At 45.9% G+C, this 21,287-nt stretch overlaps 2 protein-coding genes across 4 annotated transcripts; both read right to left on the reverse strand.

The window, feature by feature from the left end:
• Positions 1 to 21: 21 nt before the first annotated feature.
• ZNF513 (zinc finger protein 513) lies at positions 22 to 3,526 on the reverse strand. Of its 3 annotated transcripts, none has more exons than XM_037813135.1 (4): positions 3,368 to 3,526; positions 2,955 to 3,110; positions 1,284 to 1,871; positions 22 to 1,193 (listed from the first exon to the last, which is right to left on the reverse strand). In XM_037813135.1, the coding sequence occupies exons 1-4, from the start codon at positions 3,405 to 3,407 to the stop codon at positions 370 to 372; spliced, it is 1,608 nt and encodes a 535-aa protein (XP_037669063.1). In that variant the 5' UTR covers positions 3,408 to 3,526; the 3' UTR covers positions 22 to 369. The 3 variants fall into 3 exon arrangements, with proteins under 3 accessions (XP_037669063.1, XP_037669062.1, XP_037669064.1); XM_037813134.1 differs by having other exon boundaries at positions 3,353 to 3,475; XM_037813136.1 differs by lacking the exon at positions 3,368 to 3,526 and adding an exon at positions 3,206 to 3,291.
• A 564-nt stretch (positions 3,527 to 4,090) lies between these two features.
• PPM1G (protein phosphatase, Mg2+/Mn2+ dependent 1G) lies at positions 4,091 to 19,985 on the reverse strand. Its single transcript, XM_037813328.1, has 10 exons — positions 19,688 to 19,985; positions 9,313 to 9,382; positions 8,832 to 8,917; positions 8,379 to 8,511; positions 7,286 to 7,701; positions 6,539 to 6,682; positions 5,931 to 6,165; positions 5,418 to 5,547; positions 5,016 to 5,118; positions 4,091 to 4,711 (listed from the first exon to the last, which is right to left on the reverse strand). Exons 1-10 carry the CDS (start codon positions 19,805 to 19,807, stop codon positions 4,505 to 4,507), a joined length of 1,644 nt encoding a protein of 547 aa, XP_037669256.1. The 5' UTR covers positions 19,808 to 19,985; the 3' UTR covers positions 4,091 to 4,504.
• Between the last annotated feature and the right edge of the window lie 1,302 nt (positions 19,986 to 21,287).

Consider the following 21,287-nt stretch of genomic DNA (forward strand, 5'->3'; position numbering starts at 1 on the left):
TCAACTCAGCATAGACATGGCTTTGTTAGTGTTTCCTTTATTATAAAGCACTGAAATAAGTTAAATAAACAGATGGGAGGCTGGGCAGTCCCACAGCCACTCCCTCCACAGCCCCTGGGAGCAGTGGAGGTGAACACAGGGCCCCTCTCACTGAGCTCATGAAGTGCATCAGTCAACGCAAAGCCCTTGGTCCATATGGGCCCCCTGCCCATGGGGTTTGGGCTGGTCCATATAGTGCCTAGATTAGTCTGTGTGGAGCCCCTGGCCAGCGGGGGAACAAGGAAGAGAAGGTGGCTTCTCGTCAGTCTGTATAAAACATACAGAAGGGTCAGGGCTAATCCATAGGGCCCTGGGGGAGAAGGGCCTAGTTCAGGGCGAGTCTGTATGGACAGCCCGACTGCCGGTGGTGCCCAGGGCTGTTGGACCCCGAGAGCTCAAGGAGGGTGGGCTATGAGGTTGGACCCAGCCCTCCGAGGCAGAGAGGCCAGGTCCTCCTGCCCCACCGTGGCCGTGTACTTTCTGGTGGCGCTTGTAGTTGTCCCAGTGGCCCGTGGTATAGGCGCAGGTGGCACAGCGGAAGGGCTTCTCGCCTGTGTGCCGTAGCATGTGGCGTTTGAGGTTCATGCTCTGGTTGCAGCTGTAGTTGCAAAGGCTACACCGAAAAGGTTTGTCACCCGAGTGGATACGACCATGACGCTTGAGGTTGGCCAGGTTGCCACAGGCATAGGGGCAGAGGGGGCATTTGTAGGGCTTCTCTCCTGTGTGGACGCGCTGGTGCCGTTTCAGGTTATCCAGATGAGCAGAGGCATAGGGGCAGCGGGCACAGCGGAAGGGCTTCTCTCCACTGTGTGTCTTCATGTGCCGAGCCAGGTGGTTGGGGTAGTGAGTGGCAAAAGGGCAGAGGCTACAGGCAAAGCCTTTGTCATTGGGGCCCTGGGGCCCCCCACTGGCACCCCCTGCAGCCTCTCCTCGCATGCAGCGCCCACACATGGCAGCTCCTAGCCGACTACCCTCACCCTCCTCCAGCTCTTGTCCACAGCCCCGGCAGGTCCACGGGAACAGCAGCTCTGGCATTGGTTCTGATCCAGTCCCACAGAGACCCTCTCCTTCACCCTGCAGCTGCCCACAGTCTGGCAGGAAACTGGCACCACCTGGTGGCACATGGAGGCTCAGATCTGGAAGGAGCAGAGCATCTGTGGGGACAACAAGACCTGGGCTATGAGTCCAAGTACTCCTAGGGTCACCCTCCCTTGCCCCAGGTTCTTTGAACTCTGGCTTTTTACCTTCAGGTCTCCGGGGCACTGCCCCTTCCTGCTCCGTGGGAGTAGGAGGCCGGGCTGGTCTTGGGGCACAGCAGCGGAAGCCACAGGTCGGGCAGGGAGGAGTGGGAGGCCCTGCATGGGTGCGCTGATGCCGCCTCAGGTTGCCCAGGCTGCTGCAGGCAAAGGGGCAGTGGGGACAGCGGTAGGGCTTCTCGCCAGTGTGGGTGCGGGTATGCCGCGTCAGGTTGACGAGCTGGGCTGAGGCGTAGGGGCAGCGGCCACAGCGGAACGGCTTCTCCCCGCTGTGTGTCTGCATGTGCCGCTTCAGGTGGCTCGAGTAGTGGGACACGAAGGCACAGAGGCGGCATGAGTACAGTAGCCGTGGGGGCAGCGGGGGCCCCCCACCCGGCCCTCCTGCCCCACAACACGGCCCCTCACCTGTCGGCCCCCCACACAGCTGACAGGCTGGGCCTGGCCTCTCACCCCTGGCCTCCCCTGGACCCCTGGCTGGCTCCTCAACTTCACTTTCGGCACTCAGTGCCCGGCCGCCCCCAGACTCGTCGTCACTCAGTCCGTAGGGAAGCCCAGGCCTGGCCCCCAGAGAGTCTCCTGGTGAGACAGACATGAGAAGGAACATCAACATTGGGTAAGATCAGGCCCCAAACTCTCCCCTTCAAGTCATCTGTGGTTTCCCCACTTGTTTGGCCCCACCCTTCTCTTAGCTTCAGCCATCCTTTTAGTTCCTTCTTAGGGACCAAGCTCTCCCCTCCAATGACTCCAGAAAATTCCAACATGAATTGTCTGCCTCTGAGCCTGGATTAACATAGTGATGGTAGGGTTGAGCCAAATCTAGTTCCACTGAATGGAAAAGGATCTGTGGCTCACAGTGGACCTCTGACTGAAAAGAATCAATAATGTAATTAATTGATTCTTGGGATAAAGTAAAAATACAAATGGTGAAGACCTAAAACCTTTTTCTAAGCTTTATACTAGTGAGGTACCTTTTAAGGTACCTTTTATTATGGAGCTGATTACAAAATATCCTATCTCAGGAGTGAGGCAGAACAGAGGGAGGTGAGAACAATGAAAATACTTCTAAGCTTAAAGGATGGGTCCTCTTTGACATTGGTTCCCTCAATAACAAAAATAATTGGGTAGGTAGTGCAGCAAATCAGGATGGGGTGATGCTAACACAGGGAAGAGCTGGGAATGTGGAAGAAGACATATTTGAGGTATAGACTAAAACCTCGATACAAAAGGAACTTATGTTTCAGGTGAAAGTGTTAAATTAGACATAAGTACTAGCTAGAATGATTTATGGAAAGGCTGCTTCCCTGAACCTCTTAAAAACAGACACAAATAAGGAATGGGCTAAGGTGGGAAACAAGGGTATTAGAGAACATTTACTTTTAAGCAGGTGCTCCCTATGATTCCCGTAGTCCATTACCCTTTGGGCTAGACCCCAGTACTTCACTACAATGCAGACTTGTATAGACTGGGCAACATTGCCAAAGAGATGGAGCTGACCGTACCATTAGGTCAATGAAGAAATCTAGCTCAAATCTAAACTAAACCAGCCACAGGCTGTGGCAGGAAATGGTGTTTTGCTCACTAGTACTAAACCCTAACCAGCCTCCTGAAGGGCTGAGATCCCGGCAGTCACCAGTCCTTCACCAGTTCCCCAAAACCCACCTTCAGAGTCTCTCTCGAAGCCCATGAGCTGGTCGCTGTTGCCGTCACCTTCCTCCTCTTCCTCTTCCTCCTCAAACTCCAGATCTTGGCCTAGTAGCAAATCGCTCTCCAACACCAGGGCCCCGGGTCCCTCGTCGAGAGAATCTTCAGTATCCCCTGGAGAGGGGAGGGGGCTTGTGGATTCTCCCTGAGGAACGGTGTCCATCGCCCGCTCCCCGAAGAGCCAGCCCTCGTGGACCTACTTCCCGTACCTCTCGGGTTCCCTCAGTACCTCAGTCGGAAGCTAGGAGTCCAAATCGCCCACCCTAGCCCTCAGGAGTACCCCCTTCACCCTGACCTGAACCCACTCCGCTGACCCCACCTCCGCTCCTCCCCCCTCGCGCCCCCTGACCCCTGACCTTTGACCCCCTCACATTTCACGGGCTGCGGGTGGCTTTGCTTCCTTCGGGGCATCGTGACCGGCTCCAGCCCGGCGCGCCTCCGGCCTGCGGCCGCCCGGCCCCGCCCCTCCCGACTCGGCCCGCCCGCCTCCCTCAGGGCCCACCGGCCGCCCCCATGCAGCGGCGCGGGCCCCGGGCAACCCCCGGCCCTGGCCCCGCTGCCCAGCTCAGGCCGCTCCCGCCACCGCCGCGGCTTCCATTCATGGAGCCCCCTACCCCCCCTACGGAGACCAGCTGGTACCTCCGTACTCGCTTCCGCTTCCGCCGCCGCAGAGCCACACGGGACACGTAGTCCATGGAAAGCATAAGCGGCCCAGGCTCCCACAGCGTGACCAGGAAGTGATTGTGACGAAAGACAGCGGACGGACCAACTAGGGCCCACACAGAAACCGGGCCGGCGAGCGCGGCAGCAGAGGCCCCGCCCCTGGCCTCAGCCGCAAGGGCCGCCAGACCGGTATTGACGCCTCCCGGGAAGAACTGGGATATTATTCCTGAGTTTAGAGGGGTGAGGAGGAGCGGCGACGCCAGACAAGCCGGTGCCCTGGACCCTTCCCCCGACACTCATGCAGACATATACAGACGCAGACACACATGTGAACAAGGCTCCATAGATGCTACTGATGGGGCCAAGTCTGGGACCACGGCAGCCTGGGGGGCAGGACTGGACGGCATAAGAGAAAAAAGGACACCACGGGCACGATTAGGTTTTGGCCTTTAGTCTGAAAAAGTGTTGCTTGAAAGTTGTACAACAGAGAGCAGGTGCAAGCGGCAAGGGTTGTGGAGCCGCCAATAAAAAAGAATGTCCTTAAATAAAGTGTTCACAGAGTAAAAACCAGAACCACCAGTCCTTCCCTCCAACAAAAGGGCACAGGCACAGGCAAAGAACCAGTGATGAGCCCAAAGGAGCAAGGAGGAGGCTGGGGAGGACAGCAGAGGCTCCCAGGCTGCTGAATGGAGGGAAAGCCCTCTTTGGAATAGGCTGAGTAAAACCACCCAGCTCCCTCTGCACGCATCATACCCACTGCTAAGGCTAAAAGAAAAAGACAAAACTCAGTCTCAGGTCCGGAGGGCTCAGAAAACAGTCTATGTGGGTAGAGGTGTGGATGATGGCTAGTCCCGCTTGGCCTTCTTGTTGTTGTCACTGTTGCCATTTTTCTCAGCCCCCTCAGAGGCGAGCACCTCCTCCAGTTTCCGTTTGCTACTCTCTGGCTGGAGCTCTGCTGTGTTTCGGGGCTTGAAGCAAATGATGATGCAGGTCATGTTGTCACACCCTGTACCGTCCCCAGAAGTGTCAGGCGCCAGGCACTGATCTAGCAGCTGCAAAAGGGATGATGGGGCGGCTCAGCAACAGAATTTGAACACCTTCCTGGACAGAGTCTAAAGCCCGACAAGAGGGCTGGGTGATGGAAAGGAGTGGAATGGGCATCAGATAGCACAAAAGAGCCCAGTTGCTAGGCTGTGAGGCATAAAGCTGAGCCACAGGAAAACAAGGGAAAATGGAACTTCACTGGCGCCTGTCAGTAATTAGTGGTTCCCCCAGGCCCTGGTCTCACCCCAAATGAAAAGAGGAAACTTTGACTATGCAGACCAGTTACCTTCTTCTCTCCACCCTGCGACTTACCTCTTCCACGATGGATGACAGTAACCGAAGCTCCCCATTTTCATCACGCTGGCTAATCTTCGACTGAATAAAGTCTACGACTTCCTGGCTGCTCATCACATTCCTGTGGTCAAAAACAATAATGAGAATCTTCTTTAGTCCACCAAGGAAGAGTAGAGTAGTGTGGATAGAGGTGACAGCCCAGGCCAATGTAAACACCTACAGAGATTCTTCTTGGCTCTGCCTTGGGTTTCGTGGTCTTGACATACAGGGAGGTCAGCCTAGGCTCTAATCATAGATCAGCTTGAGAAAAGGTGCTGAATGCGGCCATTAAGAGGGATGATAAAGCCAAAGCAGCTCAGAGCTCTAGAAGAAAAGTAATGCTACAGAAAGAAAATTTTAAGGCATTCTGCCGGTGCTCACCAGATGCCATCACAGGCAATGACCATGAATTCGTGGTCGTCAGTGAGAGTCAGCACCTTGATGTCAGGAAGGGCTGAGATCATCTGTTCCTCAGGTGGCAGGTTCTTGTTTCTCTTGTAGAAGTGGTCTCCTGGAGTAAAGGAATGGCTAATTGACTAGAGTATTTGGGGTACTTCCCACAGACTTATGTTTGAGGTAGGTCAAGCCTTGTCATTCATTTCCCTTCTTTAAAAAAGTACTGTAATCTAGCAGAATGGAGTACTGGGTTCTAGTTTTCCTGGTAGTTCTAGTAAATCTTAAGTCACTAAACTACCTGTCTTTTTCATTATCCAAAGAGTAACGGGGATAATGATAGCTAGCTATCTTACCTACTTCTCAGAGAAGTTTAAGAGGTAGTAGCTATGAAAGTACTTTGAAAGGTATGAAGGCTATGCAGATTAAAGTTTGCTACTAAGTAGCCTGGGACAGAGAGCAAGACTCTAGAAGTCTTTCCCATAGTTTCCAGGCCCTTACCAATGGCTCTGGAGAGGTTGAGGCCCCCGTTGACTCGCCCATCCATGGTGACCTTGCCACCAGCATTCTTGATGCGTGCTAGCTCCACTTCATCCTCTGGTTTGTGGTCATAGGACATGTCTAAGGCTTTGCCAGCCTCAGACACCACACAACGGGAGTCTCCTGCATTGGCTACAATCAACTGCTTCCCTCGTATCAGAGCCACCACTGCTGTTGTGCCACTGTCAGAGCCAGGCTTAAGAGGAAAAAAGGGAGCATCGCAGGAGCTCCTGGTCATGAGCTCCTCCCTGATGCTCCTCCAGCTACCCCCACCCCACTCCCCCACCCCCACACCCTCCCAATTATGCTTTCTCCTCTCACTGGGACCATCAGGAGAGCTTTAACAAACAGGAGGAGCACAGATTTAGTCTTTCCAGAGACAATATGCTCCCTCTTTTTTTGAGATAATTCTACCCAAAAGGCTTACCACATAGTTCACCTTGCAGAATAAATCCACCCCTGGCCATGGCTTCGGCACTAAGTTATCAAGGGAATCCCCTGTCCCAAAACTAAAATCAAAGGATTCATATCTGCCTCTTCCAGACTCACTGCTCTCCTTCCCCACACACCTCCTCTTTGCCTTCCATCCCAGGCACCATCATGTCCTCCTCCTCCTCTTCTTCTTCATCCTCTTCTGCCTCTTCAGTATCATCCTCATCTTCCTCATTCTCTGCCTCCTCACTGCTGTAGCCATCCTCTTCCTCACTGCATTCCTGCCAAGGAGAGAATGCCAGGCTGTTGAGACTGGGGTGACCTTCTGTTCCCCTCTCCCCGTCCCCAACTCATACCCAGAACCAAGAGGCCATGCTTGAACACAGATCCTCAAAACACTGAAAGATGCAACGATATGATCATAATGGGAAAATCTAGAGTGAGGAGGGGAAAGGGTTAGGATGGGTATATAACTGACATCCTGAACTAGGCTCAGCAGTAATGGCAGGAAGGCCAGGGCTGTCAGCCCAAAGCACCTCCAGGCAATGTGGCCAGAAAATAAGCATCCCCAAAAGAAAACACCCACATATCCAAAGAAACAACTATCTTCTCATTCTTTCTCTAGGAGATGGACTCTGAAAGGCCAGAACTAGATCTATTTGTAATAGTGGTGACAAAGGAAGAGGTACGAGGGCTAATGGTACCTGTGATAGAGGAGATAATGAATTCAGGAAGGCTAAAGCTTAGATTACAAAGGATCTTGGGGGTTGATGTGAAAACAGAAGGAAAAAAAAAAAAAAAAAAAACACTTGAAAGACACAGGATGGTGACCAAACAAGTCCTCTCTGCAACTTCAGCATCTGCCTGCCCCCACAGGCCCTTACCTCACTGTCTTCCTCTTCCTCCTCCGCCTCATCTGACTCATCCTCACTGTCCTCAAAGAACTTGGACTTAGCAACACGAGGCAGCTTGTCGGAGGCTGAAGAGCAGGAGGGCCCAGCCTCACCAGTGGGGGTACCAGGCTCACCAACTTGACCTGCCTCAGTCCCACGTTCCGAGTTGGAGGAAAGGCCTGAGTGGACCTTAGCTGTGGGGCCGTTTTTCTCTGAAGGAGTTTCCCTAGATGGATCCTCAGGTCCTGCCTCCCCATTGAGGCCCTGGGACCCTGGTTCCTCGCCTGTCCCAGCTCCAGATCTGCTGTGGGGAGGGCCCTTGTGACAGTTCTGCCCGTAGCGTGTCAGCAGCTCTTCAATAGTCATGGTGGCCTCTTCATGCAGCAGTGCAGCCTCCTCATTGTCCACTGCAGGGAAGAGGCTAAATCAGGGCCCCCATGCCACACTTCTCACTGCCTCCACAGCCCCTACAGCTGGAGTTACAACTTCCCCACAACTTCCCACTCCTACAGCTCCTCTCACTTTTCAACTCTCGAAAGAACATCCCCCAGGCTGTCTTCTCTTCAAGTAACATCTGCCTCCACAGACTTTCCTTTGGTTTTTTCCTTTCACTCCCTTCTTAATCAAAGGAACACTAGGTACTGTATTTCCCCTCTCACTTCATTTATTATTGGAAAGTTGGAAACCCTATTCTGGCTGAGAACCCAGGAAGCCTACAATGTTAGTCTATACCTACAGTCCAGGCTTAATGACTGGTGGCCAGTACTAATGACTGTTACAGTCTTAGAAAAAAATTCACAGAAATACTAACAGGAATCAGGAAGAGCCCCATCACAATGGCAAAAGATAACATACGTAAAATGCTTACAAACTCTGGAACCAGGCACTCAGCTGAGGTTAATTCTCTCTCTCTTTTTATAACCACATATAGTGCAGGAGAACACCATACAGTTCTCTAATGTAAGGCCTGCCCAGGCCTCTAAGAAGCCATCCTCTCTTAGAATTGACACATAAACTGTATATATTAAAGAACAGTTCTTAATAATGCTGATTTCTTCTCAAACAGGTGGGATGCCATGCTTACCATCATCTTCATCAGCTACTTTTTCTTTTTCATCCTCATCTTCAGTGGGTCTCCCTGCAATCTGTGCCAGCTCCTTAATGACTTCCTCAGTGGTCAGTTTGGCATCGATGGCCAAGAAGGCATCTTCCAAAGCCTGAGCATAAAACAGGAATACAAGGCAAATGAATTGCCTATGTACAATCCTGGACACAAGGATGGGATGCAAATCAGTGTGGGATCCGCCACACCAGGAAACTCTCAGAGATAAATAAAGGAGTTCAGAGACCTGGGAATAATAAAGCAGCTCTAAAAAGACCCAAATGGAAATAAGCTCATTTTAGGCACAGAATTCTTTAAGAAGAAATGTGGTAAGAAAAAGCCAGGGGGCAAAGAGAAAGGAAAAGTTAAAGGTTGGGAAAAAAAAAAAGGGAAAACTGTAACAAAGTGGGAAATGAACAGTGTGAGAAGACAGACCTTCTGTAGCTTGCCCTCCTTGTAGGCCTTCTGATCTTTGATGATATCAGGAAGATATTTGGCACAGTACAAGGCAACTTCCTCCCCTAGAAGAAACGTAAGTTCACCTAGAGCACTGCTTCCTGTACATGGAAAGTGATATATTTATATGCCCCATACTCACGTGAACACCAAGGATTATTTATCTTATTATCTTATTTTAGCACAAAATATCCCTTGTCTAACTTTTCACTTAGTTCTTAGTGGAAAAAAAAGTTCAGTGCTTCTTGAATTAAAACAAGGCCCAATTAGAACCAATGCAATATCCTATTAGGAAGGAGGAATGGCAGAATAGAGAAAAACAGCACCAGGCAGGAAATGATATCTAAGGACCAGACCCTAGAAAGTAAGAAACCAAAGGACCTGTTCTTGCCCTGTAAAGTCTGGAATGGGGATCCCAGGATGTTGCCAATATGGTACCAATATGATCTGATAAAATTACCTCCATGTCCATCGTAAACAGAAAACATGGCTGTCTCACTGTCCAGCTCAGGAATACAGTTGTGAGCATCCTAGGAAAAGAAAAGGATAATCAGCATTTCTTGAGGTCAAAGGCTATTCCTTCTGTGTGCACCTCTAGTCATATAAGAATTGCCTTCACACCAGAATCTCGCTAAGCCTTCCCTGGCTGGCCTATGTGGTCTGGAAATAAGAAAGAAGGAAGACAGGATGAAAAAATAAAAGAAAGAAGGGAAGCAGGGAGGGAGGGAGGAAGGGAAGGGGAGAAGAAAGGAGAGGAAGGAAGGAAAGGAAAGGGGGGAAGAAGGGAGAGAGAGGAAAATCAAGTCACTACCTCTGCAGTCTAGCAGCCTCAGCCTAGGAGATCTTAGTCCCGATGGCAGAATGTTTGGCTGCTGGAATTCTAGACCTGACCCTTTTGGATTTGTGGCAACTATGGGGAGAATCAGAATAAAGGATCTTTAAGGTCACTTCCAGACCCCATTCTATGAATCAGTGAACTTCAAAGAAGAAAATGTTAGGGAAGATAGCAAAAAGAGACCCAAGGTTCTTTCTGATGTAAAGAAAATGTTCAGAGATAGATTGTGGTGATGAACGCATAACTATGTTATCATACTGTGGACAGTGGATTGTATACCATGGATGATTGTATGGTGTGTGTGAATGTATTTCAATAAAACTGAATTTAATTTAAAAAAAAAAAAAAGAGACCCAAGGGCCTTAGAAATAATTTTCCAGACAAAACAGAAATGTTATTCTTAAAGATCTCTCAGCTATGTTCTTTAGGAGCCTTGATTTCCCAGTCTTTCTCCAAGGTTCCTCTTTAGTCGAGTAATCATGGTTCCCTTTGTCATATCCCCTTAATCTCCCAAGTGAGGATCAAAGCTTCACACAAATAGGCTAAAAGAATGGCGACTGGGAGATACACAGGTTGACAGCTGGGGACTTGCTCTATTTTGTTTTTTATTTAATCTTAGCACCTTTGTCCCTTAATTTCCAATGCCATCTCCCAACCATTCAGTCTCGGTAGTCTGTCTTTAAAGTTTGAGGCAGCCTTGCCCATTCTCTTTTGTATTGATTCTGTGGTCTGTTGCTGATTTTTTCATTTATTTTGTTTACAGATTCCTCTTTCCCCAACAAACCAAACAACATTTAGAACAGAATGCAGAAATGAAGCCTGGGGCCCAAGACTTAGAAATCCCAGCTTCTGTTCCATGTTAGGCCCTTGGAGTCTCATTTTCCACACCTGGACAACAGGGTGAATGCTCACCTTATCAGACTGGTAAGTTTCTGTGAGAATCCTAAAATGGCCTAAGTGAAAGCACTAGAAATTTGTATACTTTAAAAAGCAAACCAAAAAAAGGCACCATCTAAACAAATTTTCCTTCTCTTCTCTCAAAGCTTAACTCAAGAAGTTACCCTCAGGCTAGGCTGAGGATATTGTTACAAAATATCTTCCCAACAAATAATCCTATTAAGCTACACTGTGTTTAGTACTTGGTAATTGAAACTCACAAGGCCCTATCTCATCAGCTCCCACCTCCCATCCCTGAGATATCACTCAACTCTAATGGCACAGCACAACAGAAGAGAAGATGCAATGTTCTTGCCATACCATTTTGGTTGGAAGGCTGGGCTTGGTCAACTTCTTCCATCAACAAAATTCTGCTACCCCAAACTAATGCTCCAGGCTAAGCTAAAATTCAACTGAGACTATCAATTTTGGGTAAAAGTATGCCATAGCTCACCCTGTCCCATCTTGGAAGACACCCCACCCTTCCTTCAGGTACTCTCAACTAACGAACAAAAAAAGATATAATCAGGTATTTATTCTGGTTAATTATCCTCATGTGGGTTTATTTCAGACCTTGCTCTCCTTCCTCTTTCAGGCTTTGGCATTTTAAAATTTCTAGTTATATTAACAATGAGAAAATGAGAGTGGACTGCTCTTCTGTTGTCACTGAAATCACACTATACCTTAGTTATACAGGTCTAGAAAATGAAACAGTGATTTTAAGGTAAGGAAAGAGAATATCAGAAAAGAGCTAGTCTTGTATTTCCCTCTGTCTCCAAGAGAAAGTGGCCTAGAATCTAAGGGGTTGAGAGGATGGTCCATGGCCTATCTAACTGAGATCATCCCAACTACCTCTTAGCCTCATTCCTAGGACCTAGAGAGTACCACAGACCAAAGATCACCTTTCCCCTCTTTCAACTACTCCCTACTGAGCCTGGACCTTATCTGAGTCTACCTCTCTTCTCAGCACCTTCTCTTCTGCATCAACGACTATCTATTACCCCAGCATCCTCTACCAGTGGTTCTCAAACTTTAAGGCATGTAAGAATTCATTCATTCATCATATCTGTGAGTACAACCACATGCCAGGATGTATGCTGGTTGCTTCGGACATATCAATGAACAAAATAAAGACTCACACTTCATAAAAGACTTACATCCTAGTGGGGGATGTAAATCATACAGAATGTTAAAAGATGATTAAGTGCTATAGAAAAAAAATGAAGAATGAAGTAAGGAGGACTAGGGTGGATTACAGAAAAGTGGTGAAGTGACTGGGCATGGGACACAGTGCAGCCAAGGCAGGCTAAACCCCTAAGAACCTGGCCTCAGCGGTCACTACTGGAGTCATGTGGGATCTAGTTTCAGCAAAACAATTGTGTCACATTAATGTCAATTTTAATTTTGTTGATTTTATAGTTTGGTTTGTTGGTATGGAATTTATGCCCAGGTCTATGTTTGTACACATTTAACTAATGTTAATTAAAATCATTTTAGTAAATACTGGAGTTCCACTATGTTTAAAAAAAAACATGAACAATCTCCAAGGTATCTGTGAAATGAAGAAAGCAAAGAGCAGAATGATGTATGCAGTAAGTTGCCATTTGTGTAAGAAGTGGGTCCATTTGGATAGTTATTTTCCTTTTTCATACTGTAACACTACAAGGATACATAGGAAGTGAATAAAAGCAGGTATCCATGGAAGGATTGAAACAGGACAGACCAAATGGGATTGAGATTGAACCATGGGAATGTATAACTTTTTTCAAAGTAAACTAAAATTTTTAAAAAGGCTCTATATATTACTAAATTTGAAAAACTAGTCCAAATAATTCCGCTTTTTTGTAGGAGAGGACAAGATGATCAACTGGCTTTTCTCTGTCCTGCAATGCCACGTCTATATCATAGGTGTACCAACTCTTTTTAATCTTCACTCTCTAGTCAAACCATCTTTTCAACTTCCTCATCTGATCCTCACAAGAGCATATGATTTTACAGCAGAAGATCTAGCCCCAGTGAGCACATAAATACTTAACCTCATTAGTAAAGAAATGAACAGTAAAACAAAGAAATATCCTTTTGTGTGAAACTTAAATGAAAAAGATTAATAGCATCCAATGGTAATAAGAATGAAGGTAAAAAAACATTATCATAACCTGATTGACACGAATATAAATTAGTACAGCTTTCCTGCAGGGCAATTTGGTAATACGCATCAAAATTTCAAATATGCATGCCCTCTGATCTAGTAATTCTACTTCTAAAAGTTTACTTGATGGAAGTAATTAGATAAGGGTAGATAGATGTGTTCAGTAATGTTGATTACAGCATTACTTATAATTCAAAAATTTGTAAACATCTAAACTTCCATAAATAGATTTGATTATAAATGGTACATCCCTCCAATGGAAACATTCTGCTTTTAGAAATGATGAATGTGTGTTAATCTGGAAATGAGTTCACAATATATTAAGTGATAAAAAGAAAAAAATAGAAAGTATCATATATGCTAGAAGTCTAAGTGATCATAGATAAAACTTTACAGTGGAGGGTAAATTTGGGTAATAACTATTTTCTACCCTTCAAAAGTTTTTACCTTTTTTAAGCCATATTTCTCCATTTTGAACAGTAACACAAAACAAACCCATGAATTGGCTTTGAGTCATCATCTGACCATAGACTGCATGCTCCCTGGCCAGCCACCTCTCGGTGCACCTGAGTTTCATCCTCTATAGTACAGAATAACCTCTACCCCACCCACATCATCACAGGATGGTTGTGGAGATGATGCCCAACATGTAAAAGCCCTTTGGAAACTGGAATTTGCTATATAAATATATATCCTGCTCTGAGAATATTCTGATTAACAGTTTTTTTCTCTACCCTTTTTCTGAAAGAGGAATACCCACAATAAAGATCTGTCTTATACCCTGAGGTCTCAGTTCCTAGAGTGACTCCACATGACTGATTTTCTCTTCCACTTCTGGGTAAGGCTTTGCATCTATATTATCACTTGGAAGTGCTCCACCTTCTCCAAACACTTCAATTTCTCCCTTTTCATCTTTGATTATAACCTCCCTTACCTTTACCCTTGCCTTTCTTTCTCTCTGACCCTTTCTGAGCCACAGCCAAGTATTTCAACACTGCCTCTTAGCAATCTGGAAAAACTCAACCAACCCTGTACAATCCCACCAACTGCTTTCTTTACTCCTGAATAAGGGCCCTAAGTATTGCTAGTAGTAAAAGTCTTGAAATCATGTTGTTGATTGTGATCACTATTCGGTTTGGCATTTTCCGGTATTCTGTTATTGACTCCTAAATACACGACCCACAGCCTGGAGCCTTTCCCACACCCTCTGAGATCTCAGTGCTATCCTTCATTTATGCCTAGTGCTCACTGGCATACTTCACTGAGATCAAGGTCATTCCAAGAACTATTTCATCTTCCCTCTTCTCCCTCAACATTTTTCCATAGCTTTACTTCTGCTTCAAAATCATTATCTCTTCTCTTCCTTGATTAACATTTCCTCTTAAATTCCTAATCTTAATCCCTTCTTCAGGACCTTACTTTACAGAGAAGGCAATAACCTAAACAGCAACCCAAAGAGCCATTTTGCAGGCTTCATTCTCCTTAACCATTGTATAGGATTAGTTAGTATAAACCATGTCAGCTCTCTTGAAACTTCACTTGGGTTCTGTGAAGAACTGCAGTTCTGTGTCTCCAATTGCCTGTTTTCACAGGATGCCCCTTTTCCACCTCAAGCTTAAAATATGTAGACAGGAGATCAACATTCTCCCCAAATCAGAGTTTCCCCTAGGTGTTATTTTTGTCAATGGAATTTTAATTTTCCCAGGCAACACCTGATACCAAAGTAACTCTTCACTTTCCAGCTGTCTTCCACCATCCACCACTGTGTCCTGCTGAGTCTACCCTTGCAAGTCTTCATCACCTTGATCCTGGATGACTCTGCTCTTAATAGTATTTTAACTCCTGTCCTGCTTCTACTCTCTGCCCCCTGAAATCCAGCCTATATACTGCTGCCAGATTAATCTTCCTAATGCAACATTTTATTGCTAGAACCTTCAATGGATTCTCACTGCACGTAAGATTAATTCTAAACCACTTAACTGAAAATTAAGGCACTCAATCATGATTCCTATCCGTCTCTACAAAGTAATCTCTCCTACCATTTCCCAACAGAAACTGCTCCACTCTTGATACTGACACCCCCTCTTCCCCCAAAGGTAGTATGCATATCTACCTCAGAACCTTTTCTCATATCCCTCCTTTGAATACTCCACACACACACCCCTACTATCTTTCTTCCCACTTATCTGTTATATTCTTTCCTTAAGGTCCAGCTAAGTCTCATGATCTCCAAGAGACTTTTCCTCACCATACGAATACTCTATGATCATTCCCTCATCTAAACTCTTCTAGTATTTGCCTCTATACCACTAATTTGGCACTCAGCGTATACTACCTTGTGATATTATCCCACATTCCATGGGCGGGGAGAGGGGGTTAGATTGTAAACCACATGAAAGCAAAGACTGTCTTAAACCTTTTCCCAACTCTGGGGCCTACCATTGCTATATTCTTCAATATAGCAGGACCTCCATGTTTGCTTATGATGGTGAGTTTACAGTTACCTAAAGAATACATCCTCCTTCATTTTCTACCCTAAACCCAGGCACAAAACCACTGAGATGGTCCAGAGGAGATGATTCCTAGAAATAACACACATCATCTGAGAAAAGGCTCTTAGGAATTGTCTTCCTAAATCATACATCACACAGCCCTTTCTGACCTTCCAGAAAACCAATGGATCTGAATTTACTAGCTAGCCTAGTATCCACATAAGCTAATTCATTTCTGGTTACTCATATCCTCAAGGATCGTGCTGATTTTGGATTATTTCATTTTCCAGGAGTTTGACATAATTTGAGGGATTTTTACTGCACATGGTGGACACCCCATGTCCATTTAATCAATCATAAAAATGCAAACAAGACTGAACCTAGGATTAATTGCCCTAAAAGGCACTTATTTATTTATACTTCATCTAGACATATCTATCATCTTTTGCTTTATATCTATAAGCCTTATTCGGTTAGATCATATCCCCCCAATCCCACTGTGACTTAATTTTTGAAAAGACCTTTTGGCCAACAGAATTCTATTTCTTTCCCTTTAAAAGGTATGTGGGATATTTAATAATCCCATTATTATAAAAGATTCCTGTCCAGGACTGACAGACCTGCAGTTTTCACAGAACCCTTTGCATAGAAACAGCTCATGTTGGGAACTTACACATTCTCTGGTACAGTGAGTAACTACAAAGGAAAGTTATATATTTCAGTCAACTTTTCTTTCTGTAGTACCTTCAACACTTTCAGGTAGATGCCACTTATTTGTTGATTAGCTCTAAAACTTTCTACACATTTCAGATTCTTTGAGAACTCCTTAATGCAGACATAGTTTTGCCTTTTTAATAAGCTTTCTCTTTAAAATAAATTTTAAAATAAATCTTTAACATGTTAAGTTTTTTCTCAAACAGTAACCTGCAACAAGTAAAAAAACTGAATTAGTAATTTTAAAACTTCCCACAAAGAAAAGCCCAGGCCAGATGGCTTCATTGATTAACTTAACAAATACTTACAGAATATCAATTCTTTATAAGCTCTTCCAAAAAGTACAAGAGGGAATACTTCCCAACTCATTCTATGAAGTCAGTATAACCCTGATATAAAAACCAAATATATCACAAGAAAATTACATACGAATATCTCTTATGAATATAGGCACACACACACAGAATCTCAAACAAAATACTAGCAAACCAAATCCAGCAACATATAAAAAGGATTATACATCATGACCAAATGGGATTTATCCCAGAAATGCAAAGTGGGTTTAACAGCCAAAAATCAATTAATGTGATACATCATATCAAGAGAAGAAAGAAGAAAAACACATGATCATCTCAATAGAAGAAAAAGCATGTGTCAAAATCCACACCCTTTCCTGAGAGACACACTCAGCAACCTAGGAATAGAAAGGAACTTCCTCAACCTTATCGAATGCATCAACAAAAAATCCACACTAACATCATACTTGATGAAAGGCTGAAAGCTTTACCCCTGAGATCAGAAACAAGACAAGGATGACATTTTCACCACTACTGTTCAACACTGTACTGGAGGTTCTGGCCAAGGTAATTAAGAAAGAAAAAGAAATAAAACTTATCCAGACTGGAAAGGAAAAGCAGCTCTATTTGCAGATGACATGATCTTACACATAGATAAGCCCAAAGAATCCACAAAAAAATTATTAGAATAAACAAGTTCAGCATGCTTGCAGGATACAAGATCAACAAACAAAATTTAACTGTATTTTTATCCTACCAACAATCCAAAAATGAAATTACGAAAACAATTCCATTTACAATACCATTAAAAAGAATAAAATACTTAGGAATAAATTTATCAAAACAAGTCCAAAATGTGTACTCTAAAAACAACAAAACACTGTTGAAATAAATGGAAAGGCAGTCTATGTTCATGTCTCAGAAGACTTACTATTGTTAAGAGAGCAATGTACCCCAAATTGGTCTACAGATTCAATATAATCACTATCAAAATCCCAGGTGGCTTTTGTGCAGAAATTGACAAGCGGTTGCATTCAGGCTACCTTTCTTCAAAACATCCTGGTTCCACAGCAAGGAGTCTTGAGAAAGGCAGCAAGTATAAAATGTAAGCTACTGAGGGTTGCCATCCTTGCCTCAAAAGAAAAGGGAGAGTAGCACTCTGTAAGTCTGGAACCTATGCATCAGTCAGGATTTTAGTAACCCTTGTAAGGTGTATTGGTATAATAAACTTAACCTCAACTAAATCATTAGGGCCAAGCAAATAAGGTAAATAGACTTTATTAATTGGCAGAATTAAGCCCTAAAGGTTAAGAGCAACAGTACACTTACTGAAAAGTAAGATTCCCTCAGGGGGCTAGAAGTCAGAGTTATTTTATTGCAGTAGCAAAGAAACTCTGTTGTACTTTGAGAGAGGAAACAAAACCAGAAGGAAAAGTATCAGTGAAGCAGAAAATCCCAAACAGTACTTAAAGAAGACTTGATTAGGTATATTCAATCATTCAAACAATGATAAATTCAGAAACAGCAAATTAGAAAGATTTATTTCAACACTTTAAGTAGTTATGATCTCTCGGGAAGGATCTAAAGAACATTCTAGCAAGATCTCTACACAGCAAACAGCCCCTGATGAAAAAAATCCATGTTGTAATTATCAAAGGAGCAACTAAAAAAAAAAGGGAAATGCCTTACTAAGAAGCAGCCAATAGCATAGGATCACTGGGCAAACAACTTGGAAAACTGAATAGCCAAGCAACTCAATTCATAAAACTAGAAAGGAGTGTCAAAGAAAAGGAAAAACTCTAACAGAGAAGGAAGAAGAAAATGTGGAATGAGAAACTCAAAGGAAAAACCTTACTGTGAGATGAGATATAAACTTCAAATCTTACAACATTAACAGAAAATGCCATAGAATTGAAACCTCCAAAGACTACCTAACCCAAACCTCAGCCTTACATTAAGGCTTTCCTCCTGAAGATATTTCTAACATTTGGACAGTTACATTTATCGAGTACCCAGTAAGCTCAATACTGTGCACTGCAGTGAAATATGAATGCTGTACTTCAGTTTAAAACAGATGATAACAGCATCTAGTAAGAGTTTTGAGCAATTTGATCCTATTGGATTCTTTCCACTGGGCACATGAGTTTCCTAGCTGTAAAATGTGGGAGCCAAACTAGAAGAGATGAACTATAAGATCTCCTCCATTCTTGAGATTCTATACCTAATGATAGAACCGTTATGAAAGTCATGTATGGGTATAAAATTTAAAACGCTTAAGTTCATACTGTCATTCCAGCGCTAACCACAGGGAGGAGCGAGGGATTTGAGAAAATTCCTAAGGGAGAGAATATTCAGCTGTTACTTGAAGCCCACCTAGTAAGTGGATAAACCCTCCACCCCAGATATAATTAGGGCATTTCCCAGGCCCCACTGCCTGGACCTCACAACCATCTTTGCAAAGACACATCTCATACTGTATTTCTTCTTTTCCTTCCTATTCAAGGATTTCCCTGATGTTCTCGTAGTTTCACATCCATTTTGCCCAGCACTACTCCTTTCATCCAGACATTTTTTCTTATTTCCCTTTTGTCTAGAGAGAAATTTTCTAGAAAAGAAAATCAATACTCTGTAGGTCATAACAACAACACAAGTTATTAAGTGTCTGAAAATCAAGGAAGCTATAAACTAAAAACACAGGCAGGTGACTATTACTATATAAGTTTTGGAGAAATCCCAAGAAGAGAAAAAAAAAAATACCAAAGGCAATAACAAATTATAGTGAGTGACACCAGTTCAAGTTTTCCAAAGGCCCTAAAAAGAAAGCACTGACAAGTGACAACTCTTGGAGGTCAAGTTGACCCTATGAAGTTAACATGCAGTATCCAGGACCAAACAACTGCGGAGTAAGTATTTGAAACAGAATATTTGTCCGGTTTTCCTTTCACTGTCAACCTCATCCCAAGAGGCCTCCCACAACAAATATTAAAAAAAAAAAAAAGTAGTCATTCACATCTATTTGTCCCTTCCTCGCAAAAATAATGAATTAAATTGTCCTTCTTCTCCTTTACTCCCACACTAAACCTCACCCCATTTACGAGGCCGGAAAGCTGGGTTGGCACGAGAGGATGGCGCCCGGCACCGGGAGAGGGCGGTCAGTGGGCGCCTGGAAGGTGCCTCGCCTCACATGGGCTGGCCCTCGCCGCCAAGCCGGCCACCGGCACCCAGTCCCCGAACACCCGCCGCTCTCTTTCGGCCCCCGACCCCGCGCTCGCTGCCGCCCCCCACATTGCCGCTCCCGCCCCAGGACGCCGCCTCTGACTCTCTCCCCAGGGAGGGCCCCATACTGCCCCGCTCCCTTTCCCCTTTGGGTTCCCGCCCTGCAGCGGCCAGCCTGCGGGCCCTTCCCGCCTCACCTCCATGGAAACGCGCCAGCCCTGCATGGCGGAGAAGCCGTAGGGCAGCGGCAGGCGCGAGGCGCCGACCCCGTCCCCGGAGCACTTGACAGTGTTGGGCTGGGAGAGGTAGGCACCCATGGCGGCGGCGGGCCGGCGGCCTCAGGGGCAGGCGAGCGAGGGCGCGACCCGTGCCGGCGCCGGAGCCGGAGCCCCGGGTGCGCGCGTGGCAGGAGCGAATGCAGCGGCGCGGCGGACGCCAGGTGCCGGTGAAAGGCGCGAGGCCGGCCAGGAGGCGGTAACGGGACCCGAGCAGCGAGGGAGCGGAAGCGGAAACGGCGCGGCTGCAGACCCCGCCCAGCCGGCGCGGCGGGCGGTCATTTCCTTAGCAACTCGCCCCGCCCGCGGGGATAACGGCCCGCCCAGCCGCCGCTCCCGCGAGACTGGCGCGGCCACGCCCACCAACCGCCGTGGCTGGCCAGGGGCGTCTTTGGACAGGTGGAGTTCCCCGCCATCGCGGTGGCTCCGCCCCGGTCCCCCGGGCTCGGCGTTTTTGTCCGCAGCCTTTTTTTGTCGCGCCCGACGCTTTCACGATTCTATCAGCCCCTCTGTCCTCCCTGCGCCCTCCCGCCCCCGCCACGTTCGGTTCAATTAAAACTGATCAGTACCTGTTCTGAGCTTTACGAAGTACCTGGCCAGGCCCGCTGAGGCCTATGGGGGAAGAAAGTGAGAGGGTCTTTTTTGACCAAGGAAGCCTAGGTCGACCTTAGGTGACCTAATTCTCGTTAATACAGTGTAGGAAGGTTTGCTACGGTCTATACTGGGCGAGAAGAGATGAAAGGAGGGCAGGACGAGCCGTTGTTCCTTGGCGGGTTGAATGGATTTAAACCGGCAGAGAGGACGCTTCGGGAGTGCGTTTGCCCAGGGAGAGGGGTATAATATTGCAAGGTTGGAGAGGTGAGGAAAGAATGTAAACTGCATTTGGGAGGATTTTTGAGGAAGCCGGCTGGCCTCATTGGAGAGTGGTTTTAAGAAATAGGATAGATGTGGTCGTCAGCGGAGGGATGGGTGACTTGATTTCACTGTTATCCTAGCGTGGCATTTTGGTATTGTGGTGTGCAGCTTACGTGGGAAGGAGAAAGTCTGAGTACTGTAACTGGTTAGAAGGCTCTTAATCTAAGTGTGAGAAGTGCTAGGGCTACAGTGGTGGTGGGAATAGAGATGAAAGGACAAATTAGAAAGAGGAAATCCGCAGGCTTTATAGTAATAGATTGAATGCAGGGGATGGAAGGGAAAGAAAGAAATCCTTCTCCAAACTATGGCCAAATCAGCCCTTTAAAAATACAAAACTAATCATGGCTTCGTATTGTTCCTAAGTCCAAATTCCTTAGTGTTGTTTAGGAGACTCTTCATGTGTGACTGCATTCTAGCATGGCTTTCCCACATTGTCTCCACTTCCCCTACCACTCTTTGCTTCAGCAATAGGTCTTAAGGTTCCTCCAAAGCATGCTTTCTCTTCCTAGGCCTTCACTCATGGAACACACCTATCCCCCTACCCCCCACTTCACCATCACTTCCTCCAGGAAGTCTCTAATATGCCTATACTGACTTGAGGCCCCAC

The sequence above is a fragment of the Choloepus didactylus genome, chromosome 20, assembly GCF_015220235.1.
Source record: "Choloepus didactylus isolate mChoDid1 chromosome 20, mChoDid1.pri, whole genome shotgun sequence".
Classification (NCBI taxonomy): Eukaryota; Metazoa; Chordata; class Mammalia; order Pilosa; family Megalonychidae; genus Choloepus; species Choloepus didactylus.

What these genes read in the sequence shown, in the direction of transcription:
- ZNF513 (XM_037813134.1), bottom strand. Translation starts at nt 3,407, where the DNA reads ATGCCCCGAAGGAAGCAAAGCCACCCGCAGCCCGTGAAATGTGAGGGG. An exon ending in GAAATGTGAGGGGGTCAAAG is followed by an intron (nt 3,111 to 3,352) that starts GTCAGGGGTCAG and finishes TCCCCTCTCCAG; the next exon opens with GGGATACTGAAGATTCTCTC. An exon ending in AGTGCCCCGGAGACCTGAAG is followed by an intron (nt 1,194 to 1,283) that starts GTAAAAAGCCAG and finishes TTGTCCCCACAG; the next exon opens with ATGCTCTGCTCCTTCCAGAT.
- PPM1G (XM_037813328.1), bottom strand. Translation starts at nt 19,807, where the DNA reads ATGGGTGCCTACCTCTCCCAGCCCAACACTGTCAAGTGCTCCGGGGAC. An exon ending in GCTGGCGCGTTTCCATGGAG is followed by an intron (nt 9,383 to 19,687) that starts GTGAGGCGGGAA and finishes TTCTTTTCCTAG; the next exon opens with GATGCTCACAACTGTATTCC. An exon ending in AGGAAGAGGAAGACAGTGAG is followed by an intron (nt 6,683 to 7,285) that starts GTAAGGGCCTGT and finishes TCTCCTTGGCAG; the next exon opens with GAATGCAGTGAGGAAGAGGA.